The 15,701-nt window shown below is 42.8% G+C and overlaps 1 protein-coding gene across 9 annotated transcripts in view; it reads left to right on the forward strand.

Moving 5' to 3' along the window:
- Positions 1–15,701, forward strand: part of LOC310988484 (membrane-associated guanylate kinase, WW and PDZ domain-containing protein 1-like) — a 90,523-nt gene that overhangs the window by 27,372 nt on the left and 47,450 nt on the right. For 8 of the 9 annotated variants that reach the window (XM_083975099.1, XM_083975102.1, XM_083975101.1 and 5 more), the window contains exon 2: positions 2,565–2,681. In XM_083975099.1, the coding sequence (XP_083831225.1) occupies positions 2,565–2,681 (117 nt within the window). Of the gene's footprint in view, positions 1–2,564; positions 2,682–12,138; positions 12,270–15,701 lie in introns of those variants that run through there. The other variant, XM_083975105.1, reaches the window with a different exon arrangement.

Below are 15,701 nucleotides of genomic sequence, written 5' to 3' on the forward strand. Positions count from 1 at the left end.
GTTTCCCAGACTCCCAGTCTCTCAATAGCACTTCCTGTCTCTGTCCTATCAGTAAGATATGGACTCTCAAATCTGAAGCACATCTAGATAGAAATAGATGAAAAAAACAATACTCCTGTCCTGTCTCTTGTATCTGCTGTAGATACGAAGCAGAAGCCAGCTGCAAGTTCGCTTAGAATAAAAACTGGGAATGTCACTAGTGAGTAGCCTGTAACTGACAAGAAATTGCATATAAATGATTATACAGAAGCAAATTTTCAATTTTATGCACTTAGGCTACACAAACATGAATGAAATGAGCATGAAATGCAGGGTTTGTTACCTTAAAGGGATATTTCAACATTTGGGCAAATTCGCCTATTGCCATAATCCCTATTCTTACGAGTAGGTTAATTACCTTTAGTTGTCGGTGCAAGCTGTTTTTAGATCAGTGGGGCAGAGACGTGAGCTCTGCACGACGTGGACAAGTTGTGACCTGCACATTCACCACACTATGAAATAATAATGTAACATTACAAGACGGAGTTGTTTTCGAGACATGGTTGCTCGGGGGAGTGACTTCAGAAGTGCAAGTAGTTCTGAGTATTTGCTTCATGTGTCGCATTGTTACATTACATGGTGAATGTGTAGGTCGTGTTTTGGAGTTGTTGGATTGTGTATTTACTGATGAGGGAAACGTGGAAATACCATGCGTACCTCCATCACGTTAGCTGAGCAACTTGCGTCTCTACAAACAGCTTAGGTAATGAACCTACTCCCAAAACTATAGGGATTATGGCAATAGACATATTTGCCAAAATGTTCAACTATCCTTTTAAGACACAGACAGCCCAGTCTTTTAACTAAGCTCAGTGATGAGTCCAGCATATTTCCCATACAAATGTTATAGTGGTATATTGATCCTCTCAACTAACTTCCAGCAAAAACAATTCACCTCTTTTATAAAATGTTGAGTTATTCCTCCACTGTATGAAGGAAACCTTCTATGTAGTTCAAGTTTTAAGATCTTAAGGTTAAATCTTATCAATGAACAACTAATTCACAACAGCAAATATATGTTACTTTTTATGTTGTTCATTTATATACTTGAAATACACTGTTACAATACAACGGTTTGATGTAATACAGAAACAGAACATGTTTAGTTAGCCTACATTTAACAAAAACAAAACAAGTTGTCTCTGGACTTTACCAGCCAGGGAAAACTGTTTAACAGTAAACTAATCTCATTTCTCAGCAACAGGGTTGACAAATAAATGGTTGTATGGTTGAATCCTGTGTCTCAATCTTAACTGTTCATTTAACACATAGAAAATACTTCTAAAGAATGAAGCTGAGGTCTGTGTTGTTAATTTATTGTTCAACCTCCTGATCTAAAAACACAAGCTACTGCAGGAGGTGTGGGTGGAGGCTCAGCAGTCAACAGCACTGCACCGCTCTGTATTTGCAAAGCTGGACCTAATCAAATCTCAACAATTTGATCAAATCCCTCCAGCCATTATATCCTAGCCACCTCGCCTTCTTCACTCAGTCACAGCCAAAAACGCCCTTTTTGCTGTTTCACGTTAAATACGAGTGTCTAATACTTCACCCTCAGCCCACTCACTCTGTCGTTATGGAGCACAGAGCCAGGAGAGACTCTTCTGCTGGGGATCGGAGGCCGACAGGAGGACATGGCACCCTCCCCTAAGAAGTACTTGCCAGCTCCCACAGACATGGATGATATATTTGGAGATCATTAAATGGTCCTAAATGAGACCCTGGCGTGAGAGCAAGCTCTGACCATCTGGCCCCATTGTGAGCGCCTGAGCTCTGTTCAAACTCAGCCAGCAGCATCAGCACCTCTGATTGGGTGTATGTCTGAGAGTTACAGCCAATCAGAGACTCGTTTAATTAATTACCCAAACTGGCTTCCATCTCTATATTTCTCTGAATTAACCATCCTGATACATAGTGCTGCTCTACTTATACTGAATGACTTGGTTAATTTTTTATTTTTTCACAATTACCATCTAACAAAAATGGATAAAAACTGGAGATGAAATCCAGTAGGTTGACTCACTCTTTATTCCTGATTCATCTATGAGTCAGATGGTGCTTTTCAGCAATGCCAGTGGCGTGACTCTAAAGATGGCAACATCACTCGGTCAGTTGGTCCCCAGGTTAAAATATATTTCAAAAACTGCTTAATTGACTGCCTTGATGTTTTGTGCATACATGGTGTCCAGAGTATTAATTCTGGTGTTGCACTGACTGCATCTAGCACCACCAGCAGGATAATGTTTTTGACTTTTTGTGTGACAATATGAGTGTTTCCTACTCTTGTCAATCTCTTGTCAAGGAATTAGCATTAATATCTACTGCTGTATTTGTATTGTAAGTAATGTAAATCATACTAGAGCTCTAAGGGGTAAAAAATGGCCTTTCTCTTCCAGGAGCATTTAACAATGGAAATGTCGTGACCTTTCATGACCCACCTTTTGGTCCAATGACAGCACGTAAACAGCAAAGAGACGTCAAGGTTTGTTTACTTGAGCTGTTTCTGTCTGTCTGCTTGTTTCCAGGTCACAAGCTCAACAAGGACCTGAAGCACTACCTGAGCTTGAGGTTTCAAAAGTCCTCACCCGACCACGAGCTGCAGAAGACTATCCGGGCCAATCTGTATCGCCATGCTGTGCCTTGTGAGTAAAGATATTATGATGTTATGGCGGATGCTTAAATCAGGACATCTGGCTTGAGAGTGGTGTCTTGAACCACTCTTTAGCATCATCTTTACCACCATGACCCACTTTCCTTTAGGCTTCTTTCTCATTTGTTTCATCTCCTGTTAATCTCATTTGTCCCTTTTGCGCACCCATAAATCATTCTGTTACTCTTTCTTTCCCTTTCATCATTTAAAATTGTCGCCGTCGCTGATTGTAACAAATGAAAAACAGAAACAAACAGGCATTTCCCTCACGCTGGCTCCGTAGTGTTTGTTGTGTATTACTGCCCATTAAAGCCACTCGTTTCTTGACCGCAGCAGAGCGCTGTTTTTGCAGCTGTCTCGCATAGCTGTGAAATATACAAAAAGCCCGGCCCGAGCCAAACACACAACAGTGCCAGACTCCACAGCTGGGCTATGTTACGTCACAAACAGTTTGATCTGTGGTTGGGTGACACAGTCCAAGCTCTACTCTGTTCAGTTTCCTACTGTACTCTGTACTGTCATGTTTGTGTGTGTGTTTTAACCTTTTGCTTAAGTTGTGGTGTCCAAAAAGCTTGAGGCTTAAAGTTCTTTAACAAAGCAGCAGAGGATCTGTTGGGGATGTGATGAGAGAGAGAGAGAGGGAGAGGGAGAGATTGTGTGTGTTTCCCTCTAAGGAATTGTTTTGATTATCACACATATGCATAGACATGATTTAATCAGCCAAGAAAAGGATCATCATCCCCGTAAACCACCACTTCCCCCTGTGTGGTTGTGTGCCAGCGTGTGCTCGTTTGCGTTTGCATTGCATTGCTCTTTAATAAAATGTGGCTTCTAGAGGAGATTTATATATTTTCCCCCCACTCTCCGTTTTTCTCTTGTTCTTTGCTTTTTCACTCTCTGCCTCTCAATCTCTAGCTGTCTGTTCTTCTCTTGCACTCAGCCATGTGACTGGTAAATCCTCCTCTCTGAGCCTCCCCCATTGCCCTGCCTGGGATTATGATGTTCTGATATATTGAAAATAGATTCCCGCCTGATTATGTGATGAACATGTTGGGCTCTCGCAAAGATCACAGTACGATGGGGAGGCATCCGTGTGCAGAGGATAGACAGTAATGATGTTAAAGTTGAACAGAGATAAAATAAAAGTGCTAAATATGTTTTCATAATGAAGGCATTTTAACAGTATCTAATAATGTTAGGATTTTTTTTTTAAGCCGCAGAAATTCCTTAAATTCTATATAGGCTACAAAGTAACATATTGTCTATTTTAACCTCATTTGGACTCAAGCTAAGTAAGCTACTGGATGTTTCCACCGCTTCAGTTCTTCAATGCTCACAACCCATTACCACTCTTACTGTGCATTCACACTAACAGCGCCATGAGCGTCAAGAGCAGCCGGCAGCCGTCCATTGAACGCTGGCGACAAAGGGTGTCCAATGTGTCAGCAGCAAGTGGCGCAATGTGAGCAACCAGAGTGTTAATTTGAAGTTGAGAGAAGCTCAACTTTATGTGTCGCTGCTGAAGCAGAGGCCAATTGCAGACCGGGATTCTCCCAGCAGGGGAAATTGAGAGAGCTTAAATGGTCACATCTGCAGCGCAGCTTGAAAGTCCCACCCCTCCGGCCGCCTTCTGCAAGCGCCTGCTAGAGCTGGTGGGAAGCACGATGCAGCGACCAGAGTGCCCGCAACCGACTGATTTTGGTGTGAATTCACAGTTAGGTTGTAACCTGTGAGAATGGTCCATATGTTGCCGTAGCTCCATTTTAAGTAAGGAGCCAGAAGCTTTGGGAACCACATAAGAGATGTTGCTTAAATATTACCATGTATGTGTTAAAATGGGAAAACTTAATCATTAGTGGGCCAGTGTAAGTCATTAAAATAACGATGCAAAGGCCTTCAGTATACTTCAAACGAACAAGGTCATTGTTTCTGTGTAGCAGAAGTTAAAGTTATAAACAGTTGGAGATTATAGAGAAGAGGAACATTGTGCAGCTCCAGGAGTCGTTTCTTTCAGAGTTTTACTCTAGTTTTCTTTTTGTTCATCCCAACTGAAACACTTCTCATTATTTTCAGATCGTTTCTGCTTCACTGTGCTTTGCTGTGGCTGTAATGAAGTGTGTTCCCCTGTGCAATGATTTAGACTAATTCACTGACAAAAAAGTAATGACAAACAACCTCATGTGCATGAAAAACTTTCATAGAGCTACATTAGCTTTGGTGATTAGCAAAACCCAACAGTATTGTAGCAGTTTCATCATTAATATGTTTCCAGAAATGCTTGTGGCTGCAACACAACTGTATGCTCTGTGCAATAACATGCAGACATAGGCTACTCATTATTACAATGTTGCAGCGCTCATGTTTATATGTTCTCCATCTGAGGTTAGAGTGCTAGCGTGCTTACATTGACACAACAGAGATGATAGCATTACAAGAAAGGTCAGAACTTATCAAAGTCATTTGAATTCATCCTAAAAACGTCATGGCATTGCACCCAACTGCTGTTGAGTCATTTCACACAAAACTTCATGTTGGTGCTGGATTGACAATGAATATCTCTATGTAAATTCATGACAATCCATTAGGTAGTTTGCAGGATAGTTCAGTCAACGTCAAAGAGTTTGTCTCCGAAGAAAAGATCAAATTCTAAAAACAATGAAGGCACAGATGTGCCATCATCAGTATTATTATTATAAGTACAATTTTGAGGTAGGTAACTAGGCTACTTGAGTTTTTTCATATATAATTCTACTATGGTTACAGAGTAATTAGGTACAAAACATATAATTGTATAAAATATGCTTCATTGTTACAGATTAAGTTGCAATGCAGTGTTTAAATAGAATAAAATTGTAATTTGGAGCAGCTACTAGATGTTAGTCCAAACTGAAGGGGACCATTATTAGTTCTTCATTTAAGATACTTTGAAAAATAATTCTGTATTCTTTCCAGCAAAATTTAAAAAACTTGACTTTTATTTGTAATTGAGCTTTTTTTTGCAGTGTCATTCTCACTTTTGCTTAAAGGATCAGGGTACTTATTCCACCAATGATGTCTTCTACAGTGAACAAATGCAATGCAAGGTAAACACTCACGAGTGGTTGAAAAGTGAATTATAACAATTATGTGTGAGCCACTAAAAACACCTTAGCAAGTCACTGCTGAAATGGAGAAATAACAAAAAAAATTTGAAAAACTCTCTTTGTTTGAGGCATAAAGCGGGACAGTGTGTTGTCACGTGAGCACAACCACGCAGGAAGAATTTTACCCATATTATTCATTAGTTGGAAATATTCCACTTCTTCTGATTTATATCTTAAAATAAAAGGCGCCAGTGTTTCCAGATAAGAATCATTAAATGGCAGCATAATGGACTCTGCCCACTCTATAGCTGTAGTGATAAATCATTAAAAGATAAAGCTGGAGTTATTCTATATTTTTTGTTATTGTCAACAAATGTTGTGAAAAGGGCCAAAACCAACAATGCTAGTTCATCTCTCAATTATTTACAACCTCTCTACCCTGATTGTGACACTCTGCTTGAAGCTCATTGATTCGTTCTGATGCTATAGATCTTATCCCTGAATCTGCTGAATCATTTTCCTAAAGCAGCATAGGGCACTGTAGTTTTTAGCAAACGCCACTCCAGCAAACAACATAGCCTACTCCAAGCTGGAGTGAAGAGAGGATTTGTTGGGGACTATTTTCAGATGCGAGTTTGGTGCATAAGTGAGTGGCTACAGATGCAGGAAGGTTTATGTGGGACTGACTTAAAATAAAGTGCAGTGCCTACGTACATGGACAAAAAGGAGCGTGTCATCCAGGTTGACTCATTGATGAGCTTTTGAGGACTAATATGTCAGAGCTTGGTTACACAGATAAACATGAACTTATCGTTGGTTTTTTGTTGATCTAATATAACCAGACTGATCCATAGGGTTGTCAATGTGTGTGTGTGTGTGTGTTTGTGACCGTGTGTTTGCCTGGTGTGTTTCTTCTGATAATGACTTTAAAAAAACACACCACAACACAATGCTGTCCAGTCTAACACTGAGATGTTTGTACTCGTTACCCCTCCTCTCTCTCCCATTGCATGGTGACCTACTATCGCTGCCACCTCCTGTTTATTGTCTCTCTCTCCCTCTCTCACACACATGCAAATATTTTCTTGGCATGACGAGGCACAATGACAAAAGCAGGCAAATAAAAGCCACACTTCTCAGCCCTCTGTTTCCTTTGTCTGGGTGTCTCTCGTGTCTCCTCCCCCTCTCCTGAGCACGTGTTGCTCTCTCTCCACCGTGTTTGACTCGAACAGGTGCCTTCTCCTCCACCACTGACCGAGGTGTTTTTTTTTTTTCCTCTCTGTGTGTGAATGTGGGTTTATTGGTTGGAAGAGCATACCCCCCCTCCTCCTCCTGTCAACCCACCCTTCTCCTCTCTGCTTCATAGCCCCACTGCTACAGATGGCCATTGTTATCATGTGCAGCAAATGTCACAATTGATAGAGAAGTCGCTCTCTCGTGGGATTCATTTCCCTCTCACGTCTACAGCTGCTGCTTGGGGATGAGGGTTATCTCGGCGTTATCCCACCGTTTGAGCCACAGAGCGAACCAATCCTCCCTCCCCCCACCTGATCTCTCCCTGTTCTCCCTCTCCCTGCTCTCTGCTCTCTCTCTCTCCCGTTCTCTCCTCACTTCAAATCCTCCAGTGAGTGTCAGCGTCCCTGTGGCTTGGCGGTGGCTGCTGCCTTCCTCTGTCTCTCTCTGTCACACTCTAGCTGCTCCCACTGTCTCCCTGCCTCTGCTGCTCTCACCCTCCATCTCCTCCTCTCTCTCTCTCTCTCTCTCTCTCTCTCTTTCTCGCTCCCTCGCTCTCTCTTTCTCCCTCCCCTCCTCGCTGTCCTTCACTCCCTTGCTTCCTTGTTTTCCACTCCACTGCCGATCTCGGGGAAATCATTGTTGGAGACAAATTTCTCTGTTTGCCGCTCACACAAAGAAAGGGATTACGGCTTGATTTGCTGACTCCGGGCTTGCTCTGCATCCAGGCAAGTGGCAGCTCCTTATTCTGTCCTCGTTCTCTCCTTCTTCTTTTTTCCACTCTCCCTGTCATCCGCCATCTGAATCCTGTGATGTATGCATGGCAGAGAGTATGTGTGTGTGGTTGATGCTGTGTATATAGGCTAAGGGAATCAGGGAAGGTGGGGGTAGGGGTGGGAATTATGTGAGGGAAATAGGGGGGCAGGCACACTCAAGGCAGGCACGTCCAACCCAGAGGGACAGATGGCCGTATGACAGTAGCCCTGGTCCTTTTTCCTCTTTGGTTTTCTAATTCACCCTGCAGGCTTTGTGTAAGGCCCACTAGTACACAGACCTTCTTTTCAAGAAGCAAGAGATGGCTGTTCTCCTTAGCTGGAAGAGGGAGGGAGGAGGGTATCTGTGTGTGAAGAACGGACAGGGTATAGGAAAGGAGAGGAGAGGAAGGAGGAGGAAGAGGAGCTGAGTGGGGGGGTGTTGCTGTAGAGGCAGAGCAGGTTTTTAAGAGGAGGATAGGAGAGGAGAAGAAGACATGAGAAGCTTGGGGGGGAGGAGGGGAGGGGGGGGTCATCAGCCTCGAATGCATGGAGGTCAGGTCCAGATGCTGCTCAAACAAAAGGGCTTCTCTGGGGGGAACGGCAGGGGGAAGCGTGGCACTCGCCATTGTGTGTGTCGCTGCATTGCAGGGTGCTGCCGGGGAGCCTCATGCTAATGATGGCCATTCATTCTTGTAACGGATGAGTGGGCCCCAGCTTCTGTTTGCCTCCTTTTCACATACGCACGGCTCAGATTTTGTTCATGTGACCAAATATCTGCTGCGTTAACACACGATTCGCTCTGGAAAAGACGAGGGATGGAAAAACGATGGCTTCCGAGCTCAATTAGGAAGCTGGGCAAATATGTGTTTTTGCATAGTAATGATGTATGAAGACAGGTGCAGACTGTGTGTGTGTGTGTTTACATTGACTATGTGTGTGTGAGATTTATGTTTTATGCATGAGTTGGTGTATTTGTGTCCACATTTGGCATATTTTACAGATACAGTTACAAACAGGCATCATTTGTCACCATTGAAATGAATCACTACCACATACAGGCCAGAAGAGCTGATCTGCTATAGTTTTATCATGAGTGTGATTGGCAAGTGGGTGGAAGATGGCACTGGAGGCTTTGGTCTCTGATGTCATTTTTGTTATTGACAATCTCCTCCAGGCCCATTTCAAAGGCATCTTATGATGCTTTATCCAGCAGAAACCATTTCAACAACACAACCTCTGTTTCTGTTTTCTGCACCTGCAGTTTAGAACAAGCTGTACCCTGAGCCTGGTCGTACATTAACTTAATCAATCCTAACGATGATCACAAATGTTAAATGTAAACTACTTCCTCACATTACCTTGCCCGTGCTCAAGCTTTTGATCTTGCGAATACTCAAAACCCCGATGTGAATATTGTTGACAGTATCACCCCAGAATCACTTTGGTCAGTTTAAAATGATCAGCCTCTGATTAATGAGCTGCTATTTTGCCCCACAACTGCTGAAAAGATCTATGTAGGCTAGTTGTCTCTGTGTGGTTGTTGTGGAGTCCAGTCCTTGTTTGCCCAGACCAGAGCGATCCTTTCGTCCAAACTGGCCGCCCTAAGAGAGCCTGGGATTGTTGGTTAAAACAGGTGTGAATTTCTCTCACTGTTTACAGATTGACAACTATTTTCCAGACAGCTGGATAGTGTGTCTATTTTTTGTTGTTATTATCAGAGTGCAGTGATGATAGCCTTGTTTTTGAGGTCAGGGAAATGAACTGCACTAATTCACTGACTGAACAAAGGTTCTCTGTTGTGATCATGAAATCTTAACAAGACTGATCAGTGTGTGAGTGTCTTGTGATGATTTGGATGTGGTTCCACTGTGGCAGCCCGCTAGCATACATGCTGTAGTTCCTGAGTGTTCGTTAGCCTCGATGCCTCCGAGCAGTGAGTGTGATGATCCCAGATTCATCTAGAATCAGATATGCCCTAACTTTCCTCACTGTAGTATTCTGTTTACATGGCTGCTTGTGTTTCGATCATCTTCACTCCTGTGGATGAGCACACTCTTCTTACCCCAGGCTTTATTTGATGTTTAAGGGATGCACAATAACATTTTTTCCACCAATATCGAAAATATAAACTATCTGCTTCTCATAACCAATGCCGATGCATCGATAACATTTTTAGTAGTTTACATACACACCTGAGGTCAAGAAAGGCTATGTCAGTAAAGATTAATTTGACATTATACCTCTGCCTCTGACTTAACCAAATAATATAACCAACATCACTACTGTAAGCACAACAAAAACAAAAACAGAATGACTCTTCAAAAATCAATTTTGTTGTTGTTTCAAACGGACTTAAAATGAGCAAAATCAAGGCAATGTTGGCTAATTGGCTCTAGTAATCAGCAAGGAATGTCATTATTGGACTTATCTGTGAATTTTGGCTGACAATTATCAGCCAGTATCTGTACTGATAGTATCTGGCATCCCTTAATTTTATTAAAAATAAAGCAACTTTAGCCTTTGAATTACACATTTTCAAAGGCTAATATCAATGGATCAATGGATCACTGTCATTTATAAATGATTGCTCCATTGATACAAAGCCTACAATCTCCTTCAGGTTTTTTAACCTGTTTAATTCAGACAATGACCGTGATTTGATGTGTTTGCTGCTTGTTAGAATATTAAATTATCAGAATTATGGAGTTCTGCATTTGGCCTTTTTGCGAACCGTAAAAACAGTAAAATGAAAAAATAGCTTGGCATGACATGAGTGTGTGGATGATCCTGTAGTCCTGCCATTTTGTCAATGGGGCTATGGATATTTGGGGATTTGGGGAAATAGCCTACTCTTATTCTCTTTGAACATACAGCTAGAAGCAGCAAATCAGCCTCTCTTAATGGCTGAAGAATGGAAACAGACATCTACAATTTCAACAACACTTCTAAAGATCGGCAATTAGCCTATGTTAAATCCAATCTAGTTTGATTTTGGACATGGCAAGGTCAGCTGTGACTCCTGCTTTCAGTCTCTATGCTAAACTAGGCCCGCTTGCTCTAGTTTCATGGTAAATGTGTGTAATTCTCTGCAAGAAAGTGTATTTCGCACAATCTCAAACTAACACAAAGAGATTCTACGGAGTACAATTTAACACACAGGACAAATCATCATGTAATTATCAGGCTTTAGTTTACATATCAGTGTTTTAAGTTGAGGTTAGCCTTGTGTAGGCTACGCTAGTGTGACTTTTGTTGGCAAGCTCTAAACTGAGTTTAGCTTTGTGCTAATCCAACAAAAGCATGTCCAACCTGATCCTTCATCTATTCCCCGGTAACAATGTTATTCTTAGACTTGCACTGCATGGCTCACCTATAAGTAGCCCACCATCTGGTAACAAAGGTTATCAGTACCTACATTTACAGGTAAAGTACAACAGACACAATACTACACACCACAATTGTGTGTTATTTATTTAGTTAGTTATTTGTTTTTAACTTTTAGCTGAGGTACAATCGGGGCATGTGGCTGAGATTGGAGCATCCCAACAAAAAGCTGCAGTTCTCTTCCCTCCGGGCAGCTGCTGGGGTTTGTGGTCAAGTTGCCTGGGCAGCGTTCCACGTCCATGCAGGTACGGACCTGTGCTGCCAGGCACAAGCTTTCCCTTGGTCTGTCAGTGGGCTCTTAATCTCCCAAAGTCTAAAAAACTAAAGTCCAGGCTCTCATGTCTAGTCAAAACATAGTAAACAAATCACACCTGTAAACAAATATGCACAAGCTAACCCCAGACCAAGAACAATTTGGATATTTGCTTTCCTATTTATATATTCCTACCTTTTTAGGGTATATGACACTGTATCTCCCTCCATCTTCATGAGCACCCTGAATACATCCCCTCATTCCCGTGCTCCTGCCCTCTACATCCTTTCCTCACCCCAGCTTTCACCCCTGAAGAGGTTTTCTCAGTCACGAGAGCTGCATGAAGCTCAGTGTTTATCAGGAAGGACCATGTGTTAGGTAATGTCAGGAGTCTATATTTATGGCTAAGAAAAGCAAGAGAAGGAGCACTGAAGAAGAGAAAGACAGAGGAGAGAGAGAGTGAGTGAGAGAGGGCGAGGGAGAGAGGGGAGGGAGGCGGTGGGCGGGAGCATGCGGGGGATGTGGGGCTGCAGCCATTGGCCTCAGACAGGAACTGTAGTGTGAATAGCTCACATTGGCTTAGCCTCTAAGCTGGGTTGGACTTCTAATTTGCTCTGCTTGTGGAGCTTTGAAGAAAAACAGCAGCTGCCTACTAGCTGCCTGGCTGAATGAGCTCGAAAGCTGTGAGGTAGCACTCACTCACAGGCAACTGGGTGATCCATGGATGGTTTGGATGGAAGAGGGAGAGCAGAATTTAGCCTGCTTGGATTTATCTTTTTGAATTTTTCTGTGGAATAACGTGGGGAGTGACAATCAGCAGCAGCAGCAGCAGCAGCAGCATCAGCAGCAGTAGCGGCGGTGGTGGTGTAGAGGTAATTCTGTGACATTTGCTTCATCTCCTGGGAGTGATGCCCTGGCTTCCGGGATTAGATTGGGAGAGATGTGGGTGGGGAGAATAGTCGGACAGAGGCAGAAATACAGAGGCAGGTGTTTTTTTTTTTTTTTTTTTTATGTTTGTTTGTTTTTTTTTTAGATAGAGAGAGACTGTGGGAAACAGTGCCTATGCAGATCTGTTGTGTGATATTGATGAGCTGTGATGTGTTCTGCTGTGTGTCTGTGATGATGGCGGATCTGTGTGTGCACACACATATGCATGTTTGTCTGTCAGAGATTGTGTTTGGTTAGGGGCTGAATTTAAACACTAATCTGTTGACACACTCGCCTGCTGTTAGAGGACATTATTACCAATGTCTGCCGTTGGCTAATGCGGCCACATCTCCCCCCCCCCCCCCCCCCCCCCCCCCCCCTCATCTTCCCTTCATTCTTACCTCTTTGAGTCACCCCTCCTCGTGTACTAGCTCTCTCTTTTCAGCTTTGCTCTTTAAAGGTAAAGCCTCCTTCCCCCTGTATTTCACCTCGGTTCCTCCAATAAACTGTGGTCTCTAGTAGGTGAAAGAAAAACAAAACCCTTGCCATCTTTTGTGCAATTTTACAAGATTTTCCAGCTAATGATGCTTGAGATTGTATATGCTTGCCCACTATTCATTTTAAGCCCCCCTTCCCCACCCCTTTCCTTCATTCTTCTCCCCCATATTGAAAGGGGAGAGGTGGGGAGGGAGCAGGGGGAACAGCAGGAGAATAGCGGCTGGGACTCAGCTGTGAGGAGTGTTGTGGCGCGAGCTGAAAGAATGGCCCGTTGTGTTGGGCAGCAGCAGTATTGTGTGTCTGGCCTCTCTCTCCCTCTGTGTCCTCTGTCCCTCTCCTCTTTAATGGGTAACTCCATCATCCCTTTATTCAAACACTCACAGCGAGGAACCTGCGTTTTGTATTTAAAAAAAAAACCCAAACATAAAATGAGATGCCTTATACTTTGAAATATCATGATTTTCCTTTAAAAAATATTCTTTTCACATGACCAAATATTGATGGAGATAATTAGAGCATTTATTGATTTAGTGAATCGAGAGAAAATGAATCAGCAACTATTTTCATGGTCAGTTAACTGAGCACCAAACTTTACGTCGTTCCAGCTCTTCAGACCATTTGTACAATTTGTTTTTTCTTTTCAACAGAAACTGAATAGTTTGGGGTCTTGAGATGTTTGTCTGGCAAAGTAATATATTTGAATACACAATCTAGGAATTAATGAAACGGTGGCAGATGGCAGAATGTAGCATTAAATCAGGATCTGTAAGATATAATAAGAGTATACCAGCATGTATAGCCTATATAGTAACAAAAAGTGTCTATATATTTCTACTACTTCATCATCAGAAAATCATCTTGGCACTTCCTCTGTAGCGAGTCCTGACTGTTTGAATGTTTGTATGGTTTTGCATGGCTGTTTCACTGTGGGAAGTGAGAGGAGGCACTGAAGCTTTTTTGCTGAAGCTTCACCAACCCTATCGTATAGTTAATTGAACCTCCAACAGCATGGCGTGCTCTCAGCAGCACCTCGGCCTCTGATAGGATCTGGAGTGGGACTGCTATTTGCTTAATCATTAATCTGATGGCCTCTGTTACATTGATTCTCTCTCTGTTCCCCTTCATAAATCATTATAGGCCAGCAATCTCTTTAATGGGGGATGGAAGTGCTGATTGAACATAGCCACGGCACTCAGGATGTAAGACTCACCTTGGTCTCCAGGTCAGATGATCAGGACTGAAGACACTGATTCAGTACTTGTCCATTTCAGCAGGATTAGATTTCTTGCCATGAAGCATGAAAATGGAGTGACACACACTTTAATTAAAATAAGTTCAACCACTGCTCAGACCGAATACTTTATAATATTCTGTATTAGTCTTGTTAGCGTCTTTAAAAAGGTTGGCCTCACTGCCGTTGTAATGGATGCAGATGGTCATCTACCCATGGTTTGTGGTTGAGACACTCCCATCATCTGACCAGTGTATTAAGGGACTACTTGTGTAGATGAGGCCTTAAAGTGCTGCCTCAATCAATGCTGCTCCGGTAATTGGCTTAGAGGCCCCAGAGATTTCCCTGCTAACTCCCTGTGTGACTGTTTGCTTTCTCTGCCCCTCCTCTCCTCTGTCTGCTCTGAGATATGTACGTAATTTCTTCTCACGTCATCATCTCTCAGCCTCTGTTTTCATAACACACACGTCCCCTTCAACACCGAGTGTGTGTTTATCCTGGAAACACGCCCCAATTTACGCTGTAGCTATAGGCTACGCCGCTGAAAGTTGTGGAGGAGACAGTTGCAAACTAGTGGAAGTTGAGGATATTAAGTTTGAGGCAATGTTGTTATTATTCTTTATATTAAAAAAACTGCCACTTTTTAAGGTTGATCTTATTTTCAGGTCAATTGGAAGTTGCTCACTCTCGTGTGTCACCCCCACCCCCTGCCCCCTGCCCCTGTCACGCTCATAACCAGCAGGGGTTAAAAACAGCAGATGTTTGGCTGAACCGGTGTGCATGTGTCCTTGTGTGTGTCTACGAGTGTGCGTATGTCTGTGTCAGACAATGAGTGGAAGCACCCCAGACCATCAACAGCAGGAAGGCGATTGAGGGTATCAAATGTCACCATGAGTGCTGTCAGCCCCACGGCCTATTGTGAGCAGGCAGGAGGATGTTTTTTCACCTGGATTTGCATGTGTGTGTGATTGTGGTGGCAGATGTGTGCGCACATGTGGGAGTTTTTTTTTCTTCTTTTGATTGTTGTTACGTTACAGGGTTTTCGAATCATTACTAGAAGCATGTTTATGAGCTACTTGTGTCTCTGGCTCTGGTGGTGGTGAAGATCTGAACAGTCAAACAGAGCAGGAGGTCATGTGGGTGTGGTGGTTTTAGGAGGAGTTCAGGTTATTTTGGCCCCAGGTGTCAGTGAACCAAACTGAACCAGAGGTCAGAACAGGGCAGTGAGAGAGGAGCTGCAGAGGGTGCAGACAGAGACATCACCCTTTGCGTGACAGCCAGCGTTTTGGCTTGTCTGTCTGTTCATTTGCACAATAAAAAATAGAAATCTGAAGAAATAAAACAGGCTAGAACACAAGGAAAGAATCCTACAGTGATGTGCATGTAAAGTCAAAACAAAACAAGATACTTATTGCATGACTCCTGCTGAATAAAAAACCTGCACTTCAAACAACACTTTATTTTCACTTGGCAGCTTCTTCACAACTTGAGCTGTAAGAACCGTTTTAGACAATTTGACGTTTCGAGCATGTTTTGATATTGCACACAGCAATTCAGTGCTATCAAGGGACTATGTTATGTCAAGTGCCAGATGTCAGGTGTCAAGTTGAACAATAGTAAGAAACACAGTCAGCTCAGGCTTGGTTTT

The sequence above is a fragment of the Trachurus trachurus genome (genome assembly GCF_905171665.1).
Source record: "Trachurus trachurus genome assembly, chromosome: 7".
NCBI classification, from domain to species: domain Eukaryota; kingdom Metazoa; phylum Chordata; class Actinopteri; order Carangiformes; family Carangidae; genus Trachurus; species Trachurus trachurus.